Source organism: Pygocentrus nattereri, chromosome 13, assembly GCF_015220715.1.
Source record: "Pygocentrus nattereri isolate fPygNat1 chromosome 13, fPygNat1.pri, whole genome shotgun sequence".
Lineage (NCBI taxonomy): Eukaryota > Metazoa > Chordata > Actinopteri > Characiformes > Serrasalmidae > Pygocentrus > Pygocentrus nattereri.
Genome location: NC_051223.1, coordinates 17,139,226 through 17,166,380, shown reverse-complemented (window position 1 = coordinate 17,166,380; position 27,155 = coordinate 17,139,226). Strand labels below are relative to the sequence as shown.

Here is a 27,155-nt window from a genome sequence, read left to right as displayed (position 1 = left end):
TTACAGCTGTTTCATATGTAGCTGCCTTTTGTTCAAGGGACTAAAGGTAATCGGACAATTATCTCAAAAGCTATTTCATGGGCTGCATGGGCTATTCCCTCGCGAATCCATCATCAATTAAGCAGATAAAAGGTCTGGAGTTGATTCCAGGTGTGCCATTTGCATTTGAAAGCTGTTGCTGTGAACCCACAACATGTGGTCAAAGGAGCTCTCAACGGAAGTGAAACAGACCATCATTAGGCTGAAAAAAAGAAGAAATCCATCAGAGAGATAGTGGAAATGTTAGGAGTCAACAGTCAAATCAACAGTTTGTCACATTTTGGGAAAAAAGAGCGCACTAGTGAGCTCGGGAACTCAAAAAAGGTTCACTACAAGGTGCAAACCATTAATCAGCCTCAAAAATAAAAAGGTCAGAATAGACAAAAAACACCTAAAGAAGCCAGCTCAAATCTGGAACAGCATTCTTTGGGTAGATGAAACTAAGATCAACCTGTACCAGAATGATGGGAAGAAGAGAAGGCTGGAGATGGAGGTATGGAGAAGGCTTGGAATGGTTCATGATCCAAAACACCCCACATCCTCTGTAAAACATGGTGGAGGCAGTGTGATGGCATGAGCATGCATGGCTTCCGATGGCACTGGGTCATTAGTGTTTATTGGTGATGTGACAAAAGACAGAAGCAGCTGGATGAATTCTGAAGTGTACAGGGATACAGGGTTGATTGGACGTCGCTTCACAGTACAGATGAACAATGACACGAAACATACTGCGAAAGCAACCCAGGAGTATTTTAAGGCAAAGAAGTGGAATATTCTGCAATAGCCGAGTCAATCACCAGATCTCAACCCGTTCAAGCATGCATTTCACTCGCTTAAGACAAAACTTAAACTAGAAAGACCCACAAACAAGCAACAACTGAAGACAGGTGCAGTAAAGGCCTGGCAAAGCATCACAAAGGAGGAAACCCAGCGTTTGGAGATGTCCATGTGTTCCAGACTTCAGGCAGTCATTGCCTGCAAAGGATTCTCAACAAAGTATTAAAAATTAACATTTTATTTATGGTAAAGTTAATTTGTCCAACTACTTTTGAGCCCCTGAAATGTGGAGGCTTTGTAGAAAAATGGTTGCAATTCCTAAACGTTTCATAGGATATTTTTGTTCAGCACCTTGAATTAAACCTGAAAGTCTACACTTCAGTTGTATCTCAGTTGTTTCATTTCAAATCCAATGTGATGCTATGTAGAGCCCAAATCATGAAGATTGTGGCACTGTCCATATATTTTTGGAGCTAACTTTATATCAGCAAAATATCAATCTGTCATTTGCAATCCACATGAATCTAATAACTTTTACGGGGGTTGAACACTTTCGCAAGGCACTGTATGTCCTGGTTCCTGTGTTTTTTCTCTTTAAATAAGAGATGCATTGACACAGGAATTGTAGGCTGATGCTGATATGTACTCACCAGCCACTTTATTAGGTACAGTTGCTTGTTCAGTTCACTTTATTAGGTTCAATTGCTTGTTAACACAAATAGCTAATCAGCCAATCACATGGCCGCAACTCAATGCATTTAGGCATGTAGAGGTGGTCAAGACAACTTGCTGAAGTGCAGGCCGAGCATCAGAATGGGGAAGAAAGGGGATTTAAGTGACTTTGAACGTGGCGTGGTTGTTGGTGCCAGACGGGCTGGTCTGAGTATTTCAGAAACTGCTGATCTACTGGGATTTTCACACACAACCATCTCTAGGGTTTACAGAGAATGATCAGAAAAAGAGGAAATACCCAGTGAGCGGTCATTTGTCTGGACGAAAAATGCCTTGTTGATGTGAGAGGTCAGAGGAGACTGGGCAGACTGGTTCGAAATGAAAGAAATGCAGCAGTAACTCAAATAACAAAACAAAATCTCTGAGGACTGTTTCCAACACCTTGTTGAAAGTGCGCCACGAAGAATTAAAGCAGTTCTGAAGACAAAAGGGGGTCCAACCTTTTACTAGCATGGTGTACCTAGTTAAGTGGCCGGTGAGTGTATATTGCTGCTTTCGGAACAAAACCTTGTATCTTCAGTTTTGCCATGATGAACAGACTAAAGGAAATGGCCTACAATTACTTGGAAAAATGTTTGGTTCCATTGACTTACATCAAAAGTAAAGTAAGTTTTTTCCTTCTCATGTAAATGATCTTTTTGGAGATACAAGGTTTTGTTCTGAAAGCAGTGATATGATTTTCCAATGCACATATCTGCACATGCTGATGTTGACACATGAGAATTTATAAGACTGGGACAACATCTGCTTGGAATACCTTTAGAAAGAAATCTAACATTTATTTCTGCAGGACTATTAACACAGTAAAATGAATTAAATGCATTTATCTTAGCACAGTAGCCTCCACCTCCACCTTCAGAGGGACAGTGAAGGTGGAGCAGTTTGGAGATAAAGCCAGAGAGGCCAGGTTGAGATGGTTTGGACATGTGTTGAGGAGGAATAGTGGATATATTGGTCAAAGAATGTTGGAGATGGAGCTGCCGGGTAGAAGGAGAAGAGGTAGACCTCAGAGAAGGTTTAGGGATGTAGTGAAGGTGGACATGGAGATGGTGTAAAAGTAGAGGAGGCAGTGGATAGGGCAAGATGGAGGCAGATGATCCGCTGTGGCGACCCCTAAAGGGAGCAGCCGAAAGAAGAAGAAGAAGAAGATCTTAGCGCAGTAGCCCAGAGTCACCTGTACATATCAGTTTGAAATATGGGTCAAATCTAAAGTTATGTAAATAATGAAAGTGACATGCAGGTCAACATACATGCCCTTTAAGTTTAAGTTTAAAGGGTTACAATGATTAAGTTCCCAGTTTGAAACACGACTGACTGCAAGGGTCTCTTCTTCTGTGGCTTTTTGAAAGAAAGGAGGTCTGCTCTTATGCTCATTCAGCTAACTATGGTCACATTTTCCAAAAACTGTAGTTGGGATGCAGTTTGTCATTTTGTCAGAGTCTTTCCTAAAGGCCTGCATACAGTAATCTAGTGTTGCCCCAACATGATGAATCGTGTTGCTTTTACAGGAAATCTCAATGCTGTCTCATTGCACCCGGTAAGAACAGCATACAGACAAGCACAGATTGGAAAATAAATTAACTGTTGTCTTTAGCACACAAATGTGCTAAAGGCCTCTAGCAATCAGCAAAATGAGCAACATCAGATCAGAACTAGGACACTTTGAGCAAACTGGAATAAGCATTAAATTTCTGCACTCCTAAGATCTTTTAACTGTGTCCTGGCCTTAAAGAGGAATTCCACAGATTTTTCAAATTTTCTGTGTAATTTCTGTTTAACTGACTGCTGCAGTTCACGAGATACGAGATAATAACTCCATTTCAACTCTGGAATGTTCGTTCTGATTGGGACTGGTGTGCTTGTATAGTGTTTTGAAATTATGTTTTTTTTTCCCATAGGAATGAATGGGGTGCAAATGTGGCACACCCATCTACTGTACTTCTACTCAGCCAAAATACATAGTTTTGCATATACTATCTCAGGGCAGGCCCCTAAGCACAAATACAATGTTGTTCTGACCCGCACTTAACTTCTTTATCCTTTTTTTCCTCATCCCTCATTTCTCCCATATTTACCCCATTAATCTTTGCCTGACAGCTACCAAACTGCATGTACTCACTCAGAGCAAGTCTCCAAGCTCTAATCCACAGTCACACTGACCTGCACTCCTCTATGTGTCATTTTTTCTTCCTTCGTTCCTCACATAGACTCCCATTCATTTTTAACAACTAACAAGCACTTGGCAACCCTCTATATACCCTCAGTATATACCCCTCATGCCGTAGCAACCGACTAGCAACACCATAGCAACTGACTAGCAACAGGCTTCACTTTTACTGTTGTTTTACCATCATTAATTTTACATATAAAAACTCAAGTTCTTGTTGGTTCACTGGTGGCTTTGGGTAGAAAATAAAATGGCCATATTCGTATTGTAGACATGGCAACTCCTGGTTCCTACAACCACCAGTGTAAAGAAAATCTAAGGGTGTGTTTATACTTGTAATTTGGTTCCCCCTGTTGGGAACAAAGCAGGAAATGATACATGACACATGAAACATTACGCTGTGACGCCGGGGAGCAATTATGTGACACATATGCTGAGAAAAACGAGATTTATTATGGGCAAATCCATACTCGTGGTTAAAACAGTCCAGGATCAAAGAGCCAACACGTAGAGATAGAGGGACAGACATAAAAAAAGGAATACAGACTAAACACAAAAACAGAGACTAGGACAAACAATGGAGGCCAGAAGATACATACAATACCATACAATACCCTACACACAATATACTACAAAGACCAGCAAACAACTAGAGAAAAACACAGGGTTAACAAGACACAGGTGGTAAACACAGGTGAGAACAATCAAGGTCGGAGTCTAGAACGAAGGGGGCTGGACAGGGAAGAATCAAAACAAAGAAAGCACATAGACAAGACCAAGACCATAACAAAACAGAGGACTGGGAGGGGCCAATCGTGACACACGCTAACATGTTTAACCTCTTACATGTCCAGGGCCTGCCCATGGGCCTTTTTTGTACACTTTTATAACCTTTTATAAAGAGTAGCACAACCACTTTGCACTGAAGTCTGTGTAGTTACTGAATAATTAGTCTTAATGTGTCATAAGCCTGGGATTTTAATGGGTTAACATCCAACCAAAAGATGTAGACAAAAGCATTACAAGTAAAAAGTCACAGCTGTGATTGGACATATTTTATGATATACAATAACTTTGAAAACGTCAACTGAACTTTCTGAATCATGCTGTTCTGTTTTATCTAAGCATGTTGGTTTTATTTATGTCTTGTTTTTCTGTCTTGCAATATTAGAGTAATAACCATTGTGATTCAGTGAGATTACCTGTGTTTCCATGGTATTGCATGATGAAAAGCAGGGTGAAAACCTGTCTAACAACCTTGGTGCCTTAATACATAATTTCTGTGTGTAGTCAAATGTATACATCTAGTACTTTATAATGGCTTCAAATAAGCCCCAGCCTTGTTTTAAAACCAAAACCATCCATTTTATGACCTCCAATCCAGAACTTTTATGGAGAGAGGAGATGACGATCCATTCTGTTTTTGGTCCGTTTAGAAATCTTTGGTCTGTATTGTGTTCATACTTCAAACGAACTGCATTAAAGTTTGTTTTAAAATGAACCAACACAGATCTGCTCAGGGGGAGACCTCGTTCATTATCTGATGCGCACCAGAGTTTGGATGGCAATGTTCTCACTTGCTCTAATGAACCCACCCTAAGATTGTTTTCTAAAACTGCACATTTCAGATTAAACCACTCTTGAATGACTTGACATCTCAAAGCTAATTGGGGAATACTACCATCCATTCATTCTTAACTCTATTAGCAAATTTGGTTAAATCATTCCTTTAGGATAGCTCCTCCCCACTGAAACCTCCATCTAAACATCTTTTCAGACAGATTGAGATTCAGAAACAGCCTACACATATACACCACAGCTTCACCTCTATCTGGCCCTCATTTTACCTCTCAGGATAGTCTGAAGAAAGCTTCTGAGCCTTGCACTCAGTCCAAGCAGAGATCTCTGTTATAGATCCAGAATTGATTTATAAAACCTTAAACTGGGATGGGTCCAGGAATGTTCTTCATGGTGACCTCATGAGCAAATTCCTCCCTTTAATTGAGCTCTAATTGGGCCTGATTACATGGCTGTTAAAGGAGTTCAGGGAGTAAAAACATCAGCCCCACTGCTTCAAGTCCACTCCATGGCTTAGGTAATGCATATGTCAATTACGCTCATATATTACAGGTAAGGTGTCACAGCGAGTTGAAACCCAACGGGCCTCTTGTCCAGACTAAACTGGGGCAAGCTGAGACTCTACATGAAGTGCTCCTACATATGAAATGCTGCATTCCTCCCACGTTTCCACACAATCGAAACATTTCTGCATTTGAGATTGGCCAGTATAGATCACGCATTGTTTTTTGTGGCATTCATTTATACATTTCCAACTTCCTCTCAAGGCTGACACACTCAGTCATTTTTCATTCTATTTATCTTGACTTGACATTTGAACAATTTTTTTGTTATAATGAATGCGAAGTTGATCCATAAAGCATTTTGGGTCCTCATAAACAAACCATTTGAGTTAATTGTTTGCAGTTTCAATAATGGGTGCAATAATGATGAAAAAGCTCTGATAACTCCTCTGTAGAACGTTTGTCTTTATAGACACTGCAGAAACTAATGGCACATTTTGGCCTCAAGCACAGTCTATTACAGGAAATGAAATTGACTACAATATTGGAGATGGGCATGGTTAAAATTAGAGGAGGCTTTTTTGCCAAGAAAAATAGTTCATGTTCTGTAAGTGCCAATATCTTGTAAAACATTTCCTTTCTGCCAACTGGCACAAGGTGGGCATTTGTTCACACAAGACTGGCCCTCATTTAGAATCAAATAAAGTTTCTCTGCCGTACTTCCATTGACATAACGCTGGCGGAATTTGAAAGAAGGTTTGAATTGTAGGATACCAGTACCTGTGAGTGGTCAAACCCTGCGCTGTGACGCTAAGGCCTTTTGTTTTTAATCTCCTGCTCCATCCAGCAGGCCAGGGTCTTTGTTTTATCAGTGGGCGTTACATCATGTCTCAAGTCAAACCCAGTTATCAGTGAGCAATGTTTCAGGCCTGACTGGCCCAGGTGGAGCAGTGACTTCAGCCTATTAAGCCATTCAGGCTTGTCATAAGTTCACTGTTAGTCTTGGTGGCAAAATGAATTTCAGATTTTTTGTATTACCTGTCAGTGATTAGAAGTGCAGGCCATTTATTCAAATTTTCCAAACAGCATGTGACAGCTTCAACTTCCATGCCGCTGTACTCACTTTCAGGGCAGCGTTTTTAAGGTGCACCTTGAGCAAAAATGCTCAACTCTATTCAAGAATCATGAGATTTAGTGAAAGGTTTTATGTGTGTGAAATCTGCAAGGGATTCCATTAGATCAGTGAATGTGTAAAGTAAATCTGTTATTTATGTCATATTGAGGGTCCCAAGACGGCCATTTCTAACCCAATATCCTGTTTCGGAGTGAGCCCTGCTCCAGCTTGTTGGTCTTGGCCATTCACCAAAGCGTGAAAGTATGAAAATTGTCCAGTCATGGCCCGGAGCGCTCGAAACCACCAATGTTCCAGGGCCCTGCACATGTGTTTAAAAGGAGCCCGTTAAGATAGCACGCCGCAGAGCTCGCAACTATTTGCGGCTATTTGCCATGCTACATATTTCAACGGCCAGAGCAGCCATGCCAGGGCTCAGATAAACAGCGCTGACTTCCTCCAAGCATTTTATCAGGCGTTCTCATGCTGGCAGTGTCTGCGCTCTGCCCCCTCCTCCTCCTGCGCTGGCCAAACGTGTCGAGCCCCTGCAGAGGACGGCTGGGCCAGAAATAGCCCTGACATGCTGTAGCACGGACATGGAAACAAAAGCCATTACGGCAAGTCTCACTCAGCAGGGCTGCTTTTCTAGTTGCCAGTGAGGAGGCCGAGATGTCCTGTGCTGAGAGAGAGAGGGAGAGACTGAGTTAGATGCGACGACGTCACGCCAAATAGCTCAGCCCAAACAATGACAAACATTCACGTTCATGAAGAAAAAGAATTTCAACTAGGGGTGTAAATATGCATCACGGCAGGAAATACAGGGGGAGATTTAAAAAACCTGAATGATTACAACCAAATCAAGTCATTTTGAGGTCAAAGATTATAGTTACAAAGTTTACAAATTACAATTTTGCCCTCAATACTCTTTATTAAAACAAAAAGTGTCTTGCAATTGCATGCAATTGTCCGATTACCACAGATGTAGTCACTCAGCCAAGACATGTTTAGTATCACAATTTAGCTTTTTTAGTTGGAGCTGGAACTAGCATTGGTAACAAACAATAGAAGTCAATAGTCAATCTTTTCTGTAAATACATCCCCAAAACCTCTCTGGACCTGCACAAACTGCATCCTCGTCTTCAATAAGGACAAGCAGACTTGTCATTGTGATGAAGGACACTATTATATGTCTTACTGTGAGCTATAAAAAACAGACCAATTTTCACCAGCAAACTGAACGCTGGCCCAGCCACTTTAGACAACAGGTATTAAGCCAAAATGCTGTTGTTTTTATTTATAAACATATCTTCAGTCCAAAAATTCAACATTAACAGTTATGTACAACAAGAAACAGAAACTGCAAGCAGAAATAGTGGTGGCCCTACACCTGCATGTCAGTAGTGAGAAGTTTTTTTTTAATTATGTGAGTCCCAAACCACATCAACAAGCCAAGTAACAAAGACTGGATGTAGTTTGAATGGATGAAAATAGGTTTCTGGGGATTTATTCATGGAAAACATTTGGGGGACTATTGACGTATAGTGTTTGCCTGCAACATTAGCCTCATGGCTCCTTGTCACTAAAGAAGGAAAACTTGTGTAAAAAATGTATGTACATTTTTTTTTGCCAAACTATTCATTTACAACAGTTTACATAAACAGAACTCAACACTAAAACAATACCTCCAAAAATGCACACTACTTCAGGGAGATCAGGGAAGCTGATTGAGTGCTTTCAATTAGCAACTATTATACTGTCTGACGGTCAATACCACATAAAATGCCTTTCCAAATGAGCTGTTTAACAGATCACATTCCTACTTATACATACTCTACACAATTATATTTGACCTCCCCATGGAAACTTAACCATGCAATCAGACCTGTGTTAATTCAATATGGCAGACAGTGTGTTGTTTCATTCAAGACTGAGTTGTTGAGGAATTTGAGGTCAGTTATGTTAGCAATTACACTTACGCAAACTAATAGAGTAAAAAACAACCTCTTTTTGTTGAAGGAATTAAATTTTCATTTCCATGCAAATGAATTGTTCAGTGTCATAAATGTCAGAGCCAAGAGTGTTCACAGCAGTGAGAAGGATGCATAAATGTGAGCCGTGTGTATGTGAAAAGCTCCCAGAAGGCCAAGTCTAGAACACACGTCCAGCCAGGCCAATCTGTTATTCCTTGAACGTTTTTATCGTGGAGGTGTTGTTTTAGCCCCCTCCATTGGTTACAAATGGTAAATGGCCCTGTATTTGATCAGCTGTCATTTGTACAGAGATAATACCTTAATTCCGTTAAGCTTGCTATTCCAAATTCACACTCTTGCTGAGCTGAGAGGGGAAATCAGGGATCTTCATCATCTGAGACTCTCCATGCAAGCTGTTCAAATATCTGTCCGATCTTGAAACAAAACTGCTATCTATAGTGCCATGGGGAATACTGAGTCTACTTAGAGGCAACTATATAAATGCAACAAATCTGGCTTGAATTACAGCAAACAAATGAAAATCTACGCTGATGCCTCGTGAGGTCAGCCATGAACAATTTTAATACCAAAATAAAACATGTAATAAATTAAGAGGAACAAACGACAGCAGGCACACTTATTTATTTAAGACTAAATGATTTTGGTAAACAATGAGTCTAAATCGCTCTTTGCTCATTTGTTTGAAATGGGCTGAGTGGGCTATTTGCATTATTTTGAGTGGGCTGTTGCTTTGTTTTGTCTATGCTTTTGTGAAAGAAGGCCATTGTGACTTGTGCTCGAGCTAGTGTAGTAGGCCAGAAGTATCCTAAAATTATGCCCCGCTGTCTCCAAAAATAGACATTGCAAAACAGAGCCACATCTTTGAAACTGTCAAATGAAATCAATGTGGTAATGGGTGACTGAAACGTAGACTACCAGAAAATGTAATAACAACTGGAACCACAATGCTAATGCCGCTAACAAACACTAGTCGTCAATAGACACCCAAATGTAGCGTTCAGCTGTGAAGAGCTGTTCCTTTTTATGGCCACACCAGCAAGTCTGCAGAACCTTAATAAAGACCTTAATGCAGTTTGAGTGGGTTGAAAGTTGTATTTACAGGGTTAGTGATTTGGGTGACTATTGACTTACAGTATTTTATCAGCAATATTCGCCTCATACCTCCTTGCAGCTAAAGCTAAAAAGCAAAATCTGAACACCAAACATTTCTTGTCTAAATGAATACATCTGGCATAAAAGTATGTAAATTAGATTTTTTCTTAAACCATTCCTGGCTGACTGGGGGCTATAGGGAAGCTGAGGATCATTGGGAAGTTGACTGAGGGTTATATTATCTGATAATATTATACTGTCTTATGTTTTATCCCAGAAATAGGCATGGCAAAACAGAGCTAGAACTTTAAAAATGTCAAACAAAAAACAACATGGTAATGGGTGACTGCAATCTAGCATTTTTCTGATGGTAAATCAAAGGCTACCAGAAAACGTAATAAAAACTATATATCACTCAATGCACTGTTGTGGGTTGAGGCGGTCTGGCGTCTTGCCTCCAGTTGTGTATGCAGAACGGAAAATACAGAGAGAATGTATTTATTTTTGTTTGCAGTGAGTTGGACACATTAATACGTAGCTTCTTTCTCTGTACAATTTCCATTGAAAATATGGACTACAGCTACAAAGCAGAACAGAGAAGCAGATGTTTGGACCTAACAATACAGTTTGGGGGCTACAGCTGCCTCCTAAAATGTGCAAATGGAAGTTCAAGACTGAGGCAGACTGACGACTGTGTTTGTTTTCATAGCTGTGTGGCCAGAGGCATCAGCTCCTAATTAGATCAAGTAATGTTGTCATAGGAGATGTACATAATGCTTCGTGTAAAACTGTTTGCAACCCTCTAAAAGAAGTGAGGAGAGATGGGATATAACTCTGAAACATTATAGAGGTCTATGGCTGATTGCATTTCAAATCATCTTATCTAAACTCCACATCAAGCAGCCCATAATTAGCAAGATTTCAAATATTTTACCTTAAAAGCAGATCAATTTACCTTTGTCTGTGAATCACTTTCCTACGCAATGTTTGGAGCCCAAACCAACACAAATATCTCCCACACTGGAGACAGACATGCAGGCAACAAGAGAGCCATACCAAAGCTTCCGGATAGCCTCTCTGCGAGCAGTTACTAACAGCACGCTCCTATCATTGTGGCAGAGTGGCTTTGATTCTGAAATGGAAAGACCGGCCTCGATGGCTGCCTTTGGTCTGTCATGCTAATCTTCAAAGCCAAGGCCCGAATCTCCTCGGTTTCTGGGCTGCATGCATGCTTTCTCTGCGTACCGTGGCCTTCTGTGCTTAGCCAGAGGTCACGGTCTTCTTTGAACTGGAACAAAAGAGAAACATTTCACATTATGCTACTGATAATTCAGTTTGTAAGCCAATTTCAATAGCGGCATATAAACAAATACTTTGTGTTTTCTTCTGCCAAGTGTGTTATAAATGTTGCTCAGGGAAACAAAATCCTTTTCACATTTGCTTGATTGAGTGGAACACCCTGACTGGTAGTGCACTATGAGAATTCAGAACCTTACAGAAGGGAAAATATATGATAAGGCCAAAGACGTAATGTAAAATCAGAAAGCACTCAGGAGTGTGTTGAGTATACTGCACTCTTATCAGTGTGTTTAGGAACAATGCTTTCATGCTGTGCACACTTCTAGTGCCATCCAATGGCAACATATAGTTATTGCAGACTATATTTGTTGAGTGTACGTTTCCTGGTGGGATAGCCGAAATAAATACTAGGACTGGTAACAGCAAACTATGGAGGCTCACCAGGTGAAGGATATTGTCCGTTGTATTGACTTTCTTGATCTTTCTCAAAGTTTTGACCTGCAATTTCAAAACAGTGAGTTATTAAATTTAAAGAAAATCATTATTTCCATATATTAAGCCAATCTTTCAAGTTATTATTTTGAGATACTAAGTCATTATGTGTAGAATATAAGTCATCATTTTAACATACAAAGTCAATATTTTAAGAAAATAAGTCATGATTTCAATAACATATGCTTACATCAAGATACTCAGTCATTATTTGTAGAAGGTCATAAATTTGAGACACAGTGTCAATATAACAAAATAAGCCATTATTTTGACAGAAAGTCAGTATTTGAAGTCATTATTCTGAGGTACCGAGTGTATATTCTGAGAAAATAAGTAATTATATTGAGATACTAAGCAATTATATCAAGAGAATAAGACATTACTTTGAGATACTAAGTAATTATTTTGTGAAAATAAGTCAGTATTTTGAGAACATAATTATTTAAAGATATTAAGTAATTAATTTGAGAGACATTATTTGTAGAAAATAAGTCATCCTTTCAATATACTAAGTCAATATTTAGAGAAGACAAGTTATTCTTTTGACAGTAACAAAACATTTTGTCATTAAAATGAATTCCAACATTTCTGTCAAGAAGGAAGTCATTATTTCAATAACATCTCCTTATATCAAAACACCCTGAGACTACTTGTAGAAAAGAAAGGTCATAATTTCAAGACACAATGTCAACACTTTGAGAACATGAGTCATTATTTTGACATATTAAGTCTTTATTAAGACTTTAAGTATTTATTTTGAGATACTGACTGAATATTTTGACAAAATAAGCAATTATATTAAGAAGTAATTATTGTAAAAAGTAATATTTTGAAATACCAGGTAATTATTTTGAGAAGATAAGCCACTATTATAAGAACACAATTATTTAGAGATACAATTCATTTGAGAAAGCAAGGAATTATTTGTACAAAATAAGCCATAATTTCAAGATACTAAGTCAATATTTTAAGAAAATATGGAATTATTTCGAGATACTAAGTCAGTATTTTGACTTGCCGTTGTTTTCTCTCCCCTACCTGGCGGAAAGGGCTTTCAGAGCACACCTTGCCTGTGTAAACATGGATGGGGGTCTATGTTTCATTAACTCAGGCTTAGGCCTATTTGCATGGTCAGCATGTGACCCCACAAGTTGCAGTAGCCTTCCAGTCCTGCCAGCTAGGCTGCAGTCTGTCAGTAGTGGAGATGTAATTACGCTAACATGAGAAAGAGACTCCAAGAGGTCAAAAAAAGAGTCAAACACAGTAACCAAGCAATGTTGTGCTCGTCCACGTGTGAGAAGAATGGCCAGCTTCAGCGCCCAGAGCAACATGTCCATTAATGCAAACACTGGGTTACTATGGAGGCGAGTGAGGACAATGGGTCAGTAACAACTTCACACTGCTCAGTGACCAGAGCTGCCAGTCCAGAGAAAAGACACAAACATGGAAGAGGACGAGTCTCCAGCGGCTGATAAACGGCTCGGGTTTTTAGAAGAATATGTCCTCAAAACCATGAAGCTCAAGTCTGACCGCTGGCAGAAATGCCTGGCGGTGGAGGAGCACAAACAAGTGATCCAGGACTTCTTGGATAAACCTGACCACACGACCCTCGTGGTGTCTCTGAGCGCCGCCGGTCAGCTGATACCCGCTTCAGGCTTTGCCGGGGCTTCGAAGAACAAAGCGGTTTATTTCATCAAACGGAGCCAAACCGCTCTCTCCTCGGACACAATGAGGGCTAACGTACTGCACGGAGACATGTCCAGCTCCGCTCTGGAGCAGTTCTCCGCCTTTGTGGAAGAGGTAACGTTAACTAGCGTTGGCTTTGAGCGCTGCAGAGTCTTTTACGCAGTTTACGTATGGTTGGCGCTTTGTACGCTACTTCTAAGTTCACTTACTTCAAAGTTCACTTACTTTTTGTGCGTTTAACCTACGTATTCTAACAGGATATTAAAGTTCATACAAAGGTGAAGCTGTTTTAGACAGTGTAGGCATTTTACTTTTTCACTTTAGTAGCTTTACTTCCGTGTGTACTTTAGGTGTCGTTGTATTATAATGAGCTCTGATTGGTCAGGTAAGCTCACAATGGCGCTACTCAGACGTTCACAGTGCGTAAAGGCGGATCACTGACTGCACGATTCCACTACCGAGGGGCCACTTTCAGCACCTGAATCTAAGAAAACCATTCAAAAATATGTTAACTAGGCTATGTAAGTTTCACTGCTGTGATGACCACCCAAGCAATCCAATGGTGGTCCTGACCACTGGACAAAGGGGGCCAATTCGCATCTATATGTACTTACAATGTAGGTGCAGCACATTGTTTATAGTGAACTGTATACCATTCACTGTACAAAGTGTGTATATTCACCTGTCATGACATTAAAACCACCTCCTTTGTATCATTTCCACTTACCATATATGTGCACTTTGTAGTTCTACAATTATAGACTGTAGTCCATCTGTTTCCCTGTATACTTTATTAGCCCCCTTTCACCCTGTCCTTCAGTGGTCAGAACCCAGAGCAGGTATTATTTGGGGGTGGATCATTCTCAGCATTCTCAGGTCATACACAGCAGTGCTGCTGCAGTTTTTAAACACTGTCCACTCGTTGTCCGCTCTATTAGACATACCTACCTTGTTGGTCCACTTTGTAGCCTTTCATCTGTTGCTGCACAGTTTATGTTGGTCATTCTGAAGTACTTTATCAGTGGTCATAGGATGCTGTTGGCTGGATATTTTTGGTTGGTGGACTATTCTCAGTCCAACAGTGACACTGAAGTGTTTAAAAACTCCTGCAGCACTGCTGTGTCTGATTCACTTGTACCAGCGCAACTAACACGGTATCGCTGCATCAGTGTCACTGCAGTGCTGAGAATGATCCACTACCCAAATAATACCTGCTCTGTGGTGCTCCCAGGGGTCCTCACTGTTACTAAAAGTATATGAATGTTAAATAAAAAAATAGGAAGTAAGTTTCTGGTGGGCCAAATCAGACATTCATGACAAGTTTAACCCACAGGCCCCATTTTGGGCAGTTATCTTGGCCTGCATTTGATTAATAAAAGTTTCACAGGTCCCTGCAGATTTTCTATTATTTATTTGTTTATTCATTAATGCTTGAATAGGTTGAGTTAAACTGAGTCAATTCAGTAGTTCACTTCAATGTATGTTTCTGGAAATGTCCTGCTATCAGAGCCCACGTTCAAAACTGGTGTAGCCCATAACTTAAAAGCATCACCTATTTCTATTGATTGTGATGATAAAAATACTTATATATATATATAATATAGTATAAATACTAATATTACATAGTAGGCTATATGCTATATGTTTATAAGAATAAGATAATAAGAAGACATTGTTTTAAAGTTCTGAATCTTTAATCTGTGATGGTCTGTGGTTCAGTTTTAGGGGCTGGACAAAAATGTTATACTAAGGCCTCCTTCATAATAGACCCTAGTCTTAAAGTCTGCTCTGAGTTTGCAGTTTTTCTTAACCCATTTAGGTTGTGGTTCCAGTGCTGCTCAACAACAAAAACCACTGTCAGTGGCCGCACGTTGTCTCTGAGGACCTAATGCGACACGTCCATGCCCTGAAGACCAGTGTGTTTGTGGTCGCTGGACAAGTCAAAGGCAAAACTCTCCTTCCTCTCCCCCCAGGGTCAGAGAGAATCGAACAGGCTGCTTTTGAGAGAGAAAAGAGGTAGGATGGAACATGTGGTCTTATTTAAAATGTGTACTGCTTATTATTTGTATTTGAGATCTTTTGCCAGGGCTGGAACTGAAGAACGTGGTCTATAGTGTGTGCAGCTCAGCATCAGCAATTACAGAAGAAATCACCTTAAGAGCTCGTCTTGTACAACCATCCTGAAACAAACTTTCTTCTCTGCTTCATGGTTGCAGTCTGGCACAGCTTCCACAGAAAGCTTAACAGTGTCTGCTGAACTTGGAACTGAAGCTGCCATATCGTGAGTTATAGCAGAGCTGAAATCCATTAAAAGAACAACAGCGATCTGCCTCGAAGGCTTTTTTTCGGCTGAGATGCTTTCACTCTTTTTCTCCTCCTGACTGAGTCCATAAGCTGAAAGAAAGTGAGACTCTGAAGTTTATCATTGCTTTCTAGTGTTGCTTTGTTTTTGTTTTTCCAGTCTACGGATCTGTTATGGATTCAGTTCCAGTTCTGTTAAATGGATTCACACATTAATGCAAAAAAATATATATATTTTAAAGGGCTTGTAGTCCACGCTTTTCTTGTATTTTATTTTTCCCCTTGAGAACCACTTGGAACATCTGTCTGGTTTTATGTACCAAAAGGGGTCATAATTCATTTTCACATGACTATAATACAACCTCTTTTATCCCTTAGAACTGAACAGGCTGTCTTTGTTATTATGCCTTGAAGACTGACATAGGATAAATTCAAAGAGCAAAAATTCAAAAAGCACTCAGAGCTGAAACATTCCCTAAAACGTCAGAGTGAATGGGTGGAGCTATACTAAAAAAGGTTGATATATGTAAATGAGCTGGTTCTCGTGAAATCACAAAAACTGTTCATGCCTGTTTTACATACATAGACTGTAAGGACTGGAAAGTGAATGGTACATTTAAACTTTGTGTTTACATATCAGTTCAAACTTCAAAGAAAAGCAAGGAAATCGCTGGAATCATTTACGTTTTGTCATTTAGCAGGCACTCTTATCCAGAGTGACTTACAAAAATGTGCGAACAAAAGATATAATACAAGAATGTATACCCCAGTGAGAAACCATGACTATTAGAACATCAGTTCAGGATATAAATATCAAAACTTGCCATGTCAAAACATGAGGAAAAAACCCACCTCTAATAATGCTAATTTCTGCTGGCATCCATACGGGATTTCAAAAAATTGCTAGTGCAGAGCTAACAGTGATTTGCATAAATATCTTTTGGCTGTTCTCTGTTAAACATAGACGTTCAAAGCATCAAAAAGACAAACCATGTTTCACTTGAAGCTTGTAACAGTCACGTTAGCGTATATTTTACTTTGGAGGAGTTTCACAGTGACTCCTTCAGTAGAGATCTCTGGTATAGAGCTGCTGCTGCTGTTTTCCATTTCTAACAACCCACTGATTTGTCTGCTCTTGTATGTGCAGTCAGGGACATATCTGGCACTTTCAGAAGGCCTAGAGTTAAGCTTTTTGTCATGACATTGGTCTGGACTTCTCTCCAGCTCTTAAAGTTTTAAACAGTAGGACTGACCTAGCTATATCTACCTAGATACAATGGAGAAAAACAATTCTTGGCCGATTATCTGCTGGATGTTTCAGCCCTTTCATTTCCATCTAAAACTTAGTAATGAAACAAGGGTAGTACATAGAAATGAAGCGCAAATGAATGCAGTAGGGTGTTAACCTGGATATTGCCTTGTAAAGTGAGTTTTACATACATTAAATGGGCAGCAGTGACCTGTTGCTCGCCAAATAGTGAGCTAACATTCATCTATACTGTTAAACCACAGATCTTGCCTGTTACTTGTGTTACTTTATCTTCTCCATCAGATAGATAGATAGATACTTTATTGATCCCGAAGGAAATTTAGTAGTGATATATCAATAACAATATACCTGTCAGATATTCATGTTGATCAGATATAACAGCTCATCAGGAATTAAACATTTTATGATGGAATGAAACATTATAAACCATTCATAAATGCTTAATAAGCGTAGTCCTATTGTAAATTGGTACCTGCATGTTAAGAAGTGATTTACAGTTCTCTGCAAGAGTCTTTGCATTCTTATTTATGCAGAAAAAACACAGATATTAGAATGAATACAAATAACATTAATATAATGCAAAGTTGAATTATTCTCCTTGTTGGATGTCCAGTATTATTTGGAGTCATCATCCAATACAGGTTTGTCTAATTAAACATCCCTCTGGTAAATCACATATGCTGCTGATGGAATTTAACAAATATATGTGATGGCTGTGGAGACAAGAGAAGTCTAGAACCAAACTTTCAGCTCACAACATCTACTTTTTTGAAAACAACAACAAAAAAAGTTTGTATTACTGTATTTGTTTATTTGCAGCTATTCTAATGATATATGGTGTTTTCACATGCATAAACACACTCATTGCCATTATTAAATACAGTACTGTGCTGTATAAATCATGAATTTGCATTGGAAATGTGCATAGATGAATGCAGGTTTCTGTTGTGATGTACAAATGGCAGTGCTAACGTATGTGTTTTGGGAATAATATGATTTATAAATATAAATGATATTTATAAATTACTCACTGTGGATTTATCTTAAGAACAAATTTGAAATTCATTTCAAGCATGTTTGGTAAATGAAGCCACAGGAGTCCAGCACACTTTCCCTGCTCACATATCTGTATCAGCTCATCTGTTAATTGCTGGGTTCAGTAGGTGTGTATTTGGACGGGGAAATGAACAAACCGTGTTGCACTCCAGGAAAATGTCTGCTAAAGGTCCTTAGTCATAATGCAAGTGTACAAATAGCACTGTTTTTCCACAGAGGGGATCTGGTTGATAAGAGCATCATCCACTCTATTGAATCTATGGTGATTGAGTGGAGTCATCAGATTCATGAGGTTCTCAAGAGAGATTCGTCTGAGCCGCTACTGGAAGGCAAAAATCCTACCCCACATGAGGAGCTGAACTTCTGGAAAAACAGGTCAGTTGCTGACTGTTGCTGTTGCTACTTCTTGAAACCTGTGTATAGTTTTTATTTATTACAGTTAACACCCGTTCTTTTATCCTCTTTTTGTTTTCACCAGATATGCGGACCTTGAATGCATACATGACCAATTTAAGTCACCTAAAGTGGCCAAGATGGCAGAACTTCTGGATGCGATGGAGAGTAGCTATTACCTTGCTTTTAGAAATATGGTACAGGATGTCATGAGAGGTAAACAGCAAATTGTAAAAATATTCTTATTTTGTTTGTCAGTTGCATAAAGTCCATCAACATATAAGCACTGTGTTCCTCCTGTTAAGCTCTTGAGGAGGCAAAGGACATTAATACCTTCCTGAAGCCAATACAGCGACATACAGAAGACTTGGAGAACATAGAGTTCAGTGAAGTGAAAGGACGAATTGCACCCCTCATGCACACCTTGTGTCTAGTGTGGGCCAACTCCAAGCACTACAACACTCCAGCCAGAGTGATAGTGCTCCTCCAAGAGATCTGCAATCTCTTCATTCAACAGGTACATTCTGCATTTATAAGATCACTTTATTTGAAAGTGTATATAGTATAAAGTGTAATTTTAAAAGGTGATTTGTGCCTTTTGGCTGAACTGTTCCTTTAATCTCAAAAAGCAGCTGTGAAAAATCTTTCCACATATGTCATATGAAAACTTTATATTTCTTTACACAGTTTGTAAAAACCTGCTACCCTTTACATTAAAAGTTTATGACCACTGAAGATTTTATGACAGAATATCCCAAACATGACTTCATGGCTTTATTTCAATGTACAATAAGGTTAAGATTGTTTTTACCATCTTATATAAAGTTAACAACTTCAGAGATACTTTTTCTTACAAACGTCAATGTGATGTCAATGTTCCACAGTATGTTTCAATCACGTTCAACTGTGACACACAGTGCAGTCCAAAAGTCAGACCCCTCATTTATTTTATTTCCAGTCAAAATGGCTTTAATTTACAAGTTAATTTTCAGTGTCAGGGAAAAAAAGCAGACAACAAATTACACAGAAGCCTCAACAAATTAAACCTCTACTGCACGCATTATGAGAGCAATTAAAAAAATCTTGCATAAAATGATCCTTGATTAATTTTTTTAGACCCAATTATGACATATAAGGACATAAAAAAAATGCTAATAGTGTGTGAAGGGGTCCTTTTGGAGTATTTTGTCTTGAAGCAATATTGTGCAATAATGGGAAGAAATGATATAGAGCCATGTTCTCTGAAAAGCTTAGACCTGGCTTGTGACTGGCTAAATCCATTCCACTGTCACACAGTGTTGCTTCTAGGCAATAAACATATTTATGCAAAATCTCATAACTACAAAACTGATGATCAATGTTTAAAAAGGTTTAAAAGTGCCCACTAAGAGATAGTATGACCAAGCATATGCTTTTTATCGACTTACTCAAACTCTTCCCTGTATTGTTAACCTTATCATCTTCTTTAAATATGTGAAATGTTATTGTAAAGTGAAGAAAACAAGTTTGTTGAGGCAACACTGTTCAATATAGAATTAATATGTAATGTATTAATATGTAATATAACATCAGCATTTAGTGTGTTGACCTTTATTACCTGTTCCACTCTTTTCAGGAGAATTGTTTCCATACCTCAAAAGTCCAGTCTTAGTAGTTGGTTGCATTTTCTGCTGCTTATTATTGAAAGAAATCCAAACACATTCAGTGATTGTAACGTAGAGTGAGGAGGTGGATATATGCGCTGAGATAAGCGACTTTTATTGAGGGCAAATCCAGGGTCGTGGTCATGACAGTCCAGTTTCAAAGATCCAACATGGATAGAATAAGGGACAGACATGACGAAATACAACCAAACAAACAAATCCAAACTATACAAACAGCACGTCAAAACAGGCTTACAAACAAACAACAATTCAAACATACGTCCAAACAAAGACCGGCGAAAATAAAGGGCAAACACAGGGCTTAAATACGACACCAGGAAGACGAGCGACAGCCGAAAGCAATCAAGGGCGGAGTCACAAAACAAGGGGGCAACACTAGGGATACCAAAACAAAGTAGCATGTGGACTATCAAAAGGAAAACAAAAAGCACATGGGGGCGTGGGAGGAGCCAAGCATGACCGTGATGTTGAGGTTTGGACTGTGAGGTGGGCAATCCTTTCTTGGGAGAACCCCAGCAGTTTATCTGCTCAATTTGCAAATGTTTTTTTTTCTTTCTTTTTTCTCAGTAACAGCTTCTGGCAGCTACACATCCTTTCAGACTCATAATGCTGAGTTGTCTTCTCACAGTAGAAGGATGGACAAAAGCAGTCGTGGATTTTTTTCAGATCTTAAGTGAGAGCAGAGCTTGATTTTCTCCTCTCTCTCAAAGATGAAAGCTTTAAATACTGTTCATCTGATGGTGACAGTTTTGGTGGTCTACCAGGTCTTGGTCTGTTGTTGGGAGTTCCATTCTGTTTGTATATTTTAATTGTTGACCTCTTTGATTTTTCTTCGACCTTCCCTTTGATAATGCAAGTGGATTATCTAATATGTGCTTACTTATGAAATATCTCCTGAAAATAAATAACTTGTACTTTACTGGCTGTTTTGACTGAAATTGAATGAATGAATGATGGTATCTGACAGTACTGTAGTTTTGGACAGTACTGTAGTTTATAAGCTTTGATCACTCTCTTTTTGAAATGTCTTGTTTGTAGGCTCGGAGTTATCTTAACCCTGAGGACATCCTGAAAGGTGAGGTGGTGGAGAGCCTTGCACGTGTGCAGACAGCTCTGGATGTACTTACACACTTCAAGAGTGTCTTTGAAGACAGAAGAAACAGCCTTAGTCAGTACCGGAGAAATGGAATGGAGGTCAAGCCCTGGGACTTCTCCCCTTTCATGGTGTTTGCTGGGCTGGACCGCTTCATGGAGAGATTAAAAATGATTGAAGTGAGTGGAGAGGTGGTTTTTGACAGGCCAAGGTCAGGAAGCAGTATTTTCTTAGTACTGTACCCTTTTTGTCTTCATGATATCTAAGGATTACTCTACTACCAATTTTCCAATATTGTTATATTATCCAGAAACTCCGGCCCAGATGTATGTATGATTGCAAGCTAAGCACAAACTGTGCCATGATGTGATTATGCACGCACAATGCATCTGAAATTAACATTTGTTTTACTAAGACAGCAGGAATATAGTAAGGCTGTCACTTAGCTCAAGACTGAAAGAAAATACAAAAAATGTAAATTTAAAAAGTAAAAATAGGAAATGAAGGAATCCTCTCCTACATGCAAGTGAATGTGAAGGATGAATTTTGTATTTTTTCCACGTATACAGTCCATAAACAGCATATTTAGGCTTGTGTGCGAGTGTTGTACATAACACATGGGCAAAATGTGTCAGATTTGCTTTGTGCAGATTATTGCTATTTTACTTGATAGTGACAGCCCTGTTTTATCTGTCCTTTAGACTTTGCTGCTGACTGTGGTTGATGTGATGAAGCTGGAGAAGCTGGAGTTTGGAGGTGTTCGTGGAAGATCTCTCGGTCAGCAGGTTCTGTGGCTGCATGAGGAGTTCCTGGAGAAATATAAAATATTTTCAGAGAAGTCTTATGACTGCCTTGATGTTTATAATTCGGTACGTATACAACATACAGCAAAGCGGTTCAGACGCACCAGTATATGCTTAAACACTTTATCAGTTCACTTACTAAACTGAGTGATCTTGCAGGAGTTTGAAGCTGATTTCAATGAGTTTAAGCTCAAGGTAGAAGACACAGATCGACGCCTGGGTGCAATTTTTTGTCAGGCTTTTGATGACTCTTCTGGCCTGGAGCATGCCTTCAAGGTGAGTGACAGTTGCTGTGACAACAGTGTTTTTCTATCTAAGAATGCGAAACCATATTCTGACATCCATATAAGGGAGCTAAAGCCTTGACTACAGTGAATCCAGTGACGGGCTTCTGATTGTAAAACAGTCATTTGGACGTGCAGTCTGTTCTTTGTTGATCTCTTATGAATTTGGCCTATCTGCATAATGAAACTGTCAGGAATGCAGGCTGGATTTTATGACTAGTCTGCACACATGAGACAAATCATGACAGGTTTTTAGTAACAAAGCTTGACATGAGCCATGCATCACACAGGAACGTGCCTTCATATTTGAATTCATGTAGTTTCTGCCATTCACTATTAAAAAGAAAAGTTCCTAAGTGGTTTTTGGCTTGGACATATAGGAAAGTCTTTAAATTGGTATAGAACCATTACATTAAATAGAGGTACTTTAAACGTTTAGGGCCCATATCATAGAAAACTTGATATAAAAGGTTGATGTTGAATATGAGCATTGTTACATTTTTAAAACAATTAAAAAAAAAATTACTCCATGATCCATAAAAATATGGTCCATATATGGAAAGTTAAGTTTTAAAAACACATTTTTGTGATGCCATGAAGACCTTATCATTTAAATATATCTGCCTATTCAGTCTACAGCAGTTTAGCTCCGCCCATTGACAGTGGAGATAAGGAGTGTTTCAGCCTGGACTGCTTTTTCAGTGAGACACAATATATACATCCACAACAATATATCAGAACAGAGGTTATATGCATAGGGAAATGTCAGGGAAGAGCTCCCCTCCTCCAGTAATATGACCCCACCTGCTCCTTATGAAAAGATGGGGCTAAATATCATCTCGACACGTTTACTGAATGGCTTTTGGCATTGGAAAATAGTGATATGTGAATATAAATGATGTTATACAAGACAAGATCAGATAAACGTGTGATTGTAGGTTGTGGAAAGAGAAGTACAATTTGTTTTGAGAGAAAAAAGTAGTTTTTTTTTTAACTTCGACTTTTGGGGTAAGATGTTCTCTCAGACATGGAGTAAAATGCCCCTTTAGCATACCACTCTAAAAATGTTATTGAGATCGATTTTCATCAAAAGGCTGCTTTTCACTACAGTTTAATTAGCTAGCAAGCACCAGCATTGCACTCTAGCTATAGTGAACCCATAATTTGGCTACATTTCAGTTGTCTTGCTGAAGAGAAGTTTGTGTGTGTGTTTTGCAGTTTGTCGAGTTTCGTTCACCCTGATCTGTGCCATCTCTAAGAATCATTTACACTTACCAACTAAATGTGGGATGCTATTCTTAGTATAAATTGTTATGGTTATTGTTTCTGCAATAATAATAGTAATACCATTAAATCACTAACACTAACTTACATAATTATGTAATTCATATATTCACAATAGTGTGATTTTGTAAATAATTTGTGTTTCTGTGGTGCTGACATGTCTTATATCTTTTGCCTATTAAAATAAAGTGGAATCATGAAGACTTAATTTCATAGAGCCCTCTTTCATTCTTAGAATATAAGATGTATAGTGTTGTACTTCATAAAGAACATGTAGTCTGAAAAATGCAGACTAGAAATGATTTGATATGCAAATAATGCAATTTGTTACGTTCTGTAGAGGTGACGTTTGACTTGATAGCAGGGCAAGAGGCCCCTTTTTAACATTATTATCATTTTGGGTGCTATAAAAACAATACAGTCTGCTTATCCAGGTTATTTTCCCTAACAGATGTGGTTTAGCTTTACAGTATGACCAATCTTCTTGTTTAAGGTGCAGATGTTGCCCCGATTCTCCCTCTCTTAGGGGTACTCTGAAAGGAACAGGAACAAAACAGCCTGTTTAATCACAAGGGCTTGGAAAAACTTTTTTGGCACTTAAACAAAAAAAAAATAAAATAAAAGAAAAGTGTATAATAAAATTGTAAAATAAAAGAAATTGTAATATGGGTCCTATAAAACATTTTTCATTTACCTAAATGGTTCTTTACAGAACCAAAAGTGTTTGTTCTATGGTTCTGCTTCAATGACCTCCTTTTTCCACTTTTACTTTTGAGAATATACTCCTATGTAGATCTGGAATGTGTGTATTTTGGCAGGTTCTGGACATGTTTGGCAGTCTTCTGGAGCGTCCCCTGATAGCAGCTGATGCTCAGAAGAAATACCCTGCGCTGATCACGATGTTTGACAAGGAGCTCGACTGCTGCAAGACTCTGTACAAAAGGCACATGCAGAGCGAGGAGGAGCTCGGTGAGATTCAGTTTCGATTATTGACAATAATAAGAACCACGAGAGGTTTCAGTTAAAAGGCAGACCCTTCTCTGTCATTTAATATGTAATTCTTAATGTATTTATGCATAACACTTGTTCTTATGTGAACATTCATTGTCCATCCATCCATCCATCCATTATCTTCCGCTTGTCCGGGGTTCGGGTCGCGGGGGCAGCATCCTAAGCAATGAAGCCCAGACCTCCCTTTCCCCAGCCACTTCCACCAGCTCTCCAAGGGGGATTCCGAGGCGCTCCCAGGCCAGCTGGGCGATATAGTCGCGCCAGCGTGTCCTGGGTCTTCCCCGGGGTCTCCTCCCAGGTGGACTCGCCTGTGACACCTCCCGAGGGAGGCGTCCAGGAGGCATCCTAACCAGATGCCCGAACCACCTCAGCTGGCTCCTCTCGACGTGAAGAAGCAGCGGCTCTACTCCGAGTCCTTCCCGGATGACTGAACTTCTCACCCTATCTCTAAGGGAGAGTCCAGACACCCTGCGGAGGAAACTCATTTCGGCCGCTTGTATTCGCGATCTTATTCTTTCGGTCATTACCCAAAGCTCATGACCATAGGTGAGGGTGGGAACGTAGATCGACCGGTAAATCGAGAGCCTTGCCTTATGGCTCAGCTCTTTCTTTACCACAACAGACCGGTAAAGAGCCCGCATCACTGCTGACCCAGCACCAATCCGCCTGTCAATCTCCCGCTCCCTTGTACCATCACTCGTGAACAAGACCCCGAGATACTTGAACTCCTCCACTTGAGGCAAGAGCCTATCCCCGACCCAGAGAGGGCTCTCCACCCTTTTCCGCCTGAGAACCATGGTCTCGGATTTAGAGGTACTGATTCTCATCCCAGCCGCTTCACACTCGGCTGCAAACCGATCCAGCGAAAGCTGAAGTTCGCGGCCTGATGTCCCCAATAGGACCACATCATCTGCAAACAGCAGTGATGTGACCCTGAGGTCACCAAACCGGACACCCTCCATCCCATGACTGCGCCTAGAAATTCTATCCATAAAAATTATGAATAGAATCGGTGACAAAGGGCAGCCCTGACGGAGTCCAACTCTCACTGGGAACGAGTCTGACTTACTGCCGGCTATGCGAACCAAACTCCAGCTTTGTTTGTACAGGGCCTGAATGGCTCGTAGCAAAGAGCCATGTACCCCGTACTCCCGAAGCACCTCCCACAGAATACCCCGGGGAACACAGTCGAATGCCTTCTCCAGATCCACAAAGCACATGTGGACTGGTTGGGCAAACTCCCATGAACCCTCCAGAATCCTGGAGAGGGTGAAGAGTTGGTCCAGTGTTCCACGACCAGGGCGGAACCTGCACTGTTCCTCCTGGATCCGAGGTTCGACTATAAGCCGGACTCTCTTCTCCAGTACCCCTGCATAGACCTTGCCAGGGAGGCTGAGGAGTGTGATTCCCCTGTAGTTGGAACACACCCTCCGGTCCCCTTTTTTAAAAAGAGGCACCACCACCCCAGTCTGCCAAGCCAGTGGCACCGCCCCCGATGTCCACGCAATGTTGAAAAGACGTGTCAGCCAAGACAGCCCCACAACATCCAGAGCCTTGAGGAACTCAGGGCGGATCTCATCCACCCCTGGAGTCTTGCCACCAAGGAGCTTCTTAACTACCTTAGCGACTTCGGCCTCAGTAATGGACAAGCCTATTCCCATGTCCCCAGACTCAGCCTCCTCACTGGAGAACGTGTCGGTGGGATTGAGAAGGTCCTCAAAGTATTCCTTCCACCGCCCAATGACGTCTTCAGTCGAAGTCAGCAGCACACCATCTCCACTATATACAGTGCTAGTGGCACACTGCTTTCCCCTTCTGAGTCGCCTGACGGTTTGCCAGAATCTTTTCGGAGCCGACTTAAAGTCAGTTTCCAAGGCCTCACCAAACTCCTCCCATACACGGGTTTTTGCCTTGGCAACAACTGAAGCCGCAGATCGCTTGGCCTGTCGATACCTGCCAGCTGCCTCTGGTGTCCCACAGGCCAACCATGCCCGGTAGGACTCCTTCTTCAGCTTGACGGCATCTCTCACCTGGGGTGTCCACCACCGGGTTCGAGGATTACCGCCCCGACAGGCACCAACTACCTTACGGCCACAGCTACAGTCAGCCGCTTCAGCAATGGAGGAACGGAACATGGCCCATTCTGAGTCAATGTCCCCCACCTCCCCCGATATCTGGTCAAAGTTCTGACGGAGGTGTGAGTTGAAGATCAATCTGACAGGTTCTTCTGCTAGACGTTCCCAGCAAACCCTCACAATGCGTTTGGGCTTGCCTGGTCTGACCGGCATCTTCCCCCACCACCTGATCCAACTCACCACCAGGTGGTGATCAGTTGACAGCTCAGCTCCTCTCTTTACCCGAGTGTCCAAAACACATGGCCGCAAGTCCGATGACACGACTACAAAGTCAATCATTGAACTGCGGCCTAGGGTGTCCTGGTGCCATGTGCACTTATGGACATCCTTGTGTTCAAACATGGTGTTCGTGATGGACAAACTGTGGTTTGCACAGAAGTCCAAAAACTGAACA

General features: G+C 40.4%; 1 protein-coding gene and 1 long non-coding RNA gene across 2 annotated transcripts in view; one reads left to right on the top strand and one right to left on the bottom strand.

Annotated features, from left to right (window-relative positions):
- Window positions 1-6,201: 6,201 nt before the first annotated feature.
- On the bottom strand, window positions 6,202-12,991 carry LOC108424874. Its single transcript, XR_001857660.2, has 4 exons — window positions 12,820-12,991; window positions 11,731-11,787; window positions 10,946-11,278; window positions 6,202-7,586 (listed from the first exon to the last, which is right to left on the bottom strand). It is a non-coding gene; the product is annotated as an uncharacterized LOC108424874 (long non-coding RNA).
- A 226-nt stretch (window positions 12,992-13,217) lies between these two features.
- The window catches only part of LOC108424873 (dynein heavy chain 9, axonemal), a 167,439-nt gene continuing 153,501 nt past the window's right edge, over window positions 13,218-27,155 (top strand). The window contains exons 1-9 of the mRNA XM_017693145.2: window positions 13,218-13,581; window positions 15,287-15,483; window positions 18,311-18,469; window positions 18,573-18,703; window positions 18,793-19,004; window positions 21,190-21,423; window positions 21,946-22,113; window positions 22,207-22,323; window positions 24,434-24,584. Coding sequence (XP_017548634.2) covers window positions 13,225-13,581; window positions 15,287-15,483; window positions 18,311-18,469; window positions 18,573-18,703; window positions 18,793-19,004; window positions 21,190-21,423; window positions 21,946-22,113; window positions 22,207-22,323; window positions 24,434-24,584 — 1,726 coding nt within the window. The 5' untranslated portion in view covers window positions 13,218-13,224. The remainder of the gene's footprint in view (window positions 13,582-15,286; window positions 15,484-18,310; window positions 18,470-18,572; window positions 18,704-18,792; window positions 19,005-21,189; window positions 21,424-21,945; window positions 22,114-22,206; window positions 22,324-24,433; window positions 24,585-27,155) is intronic.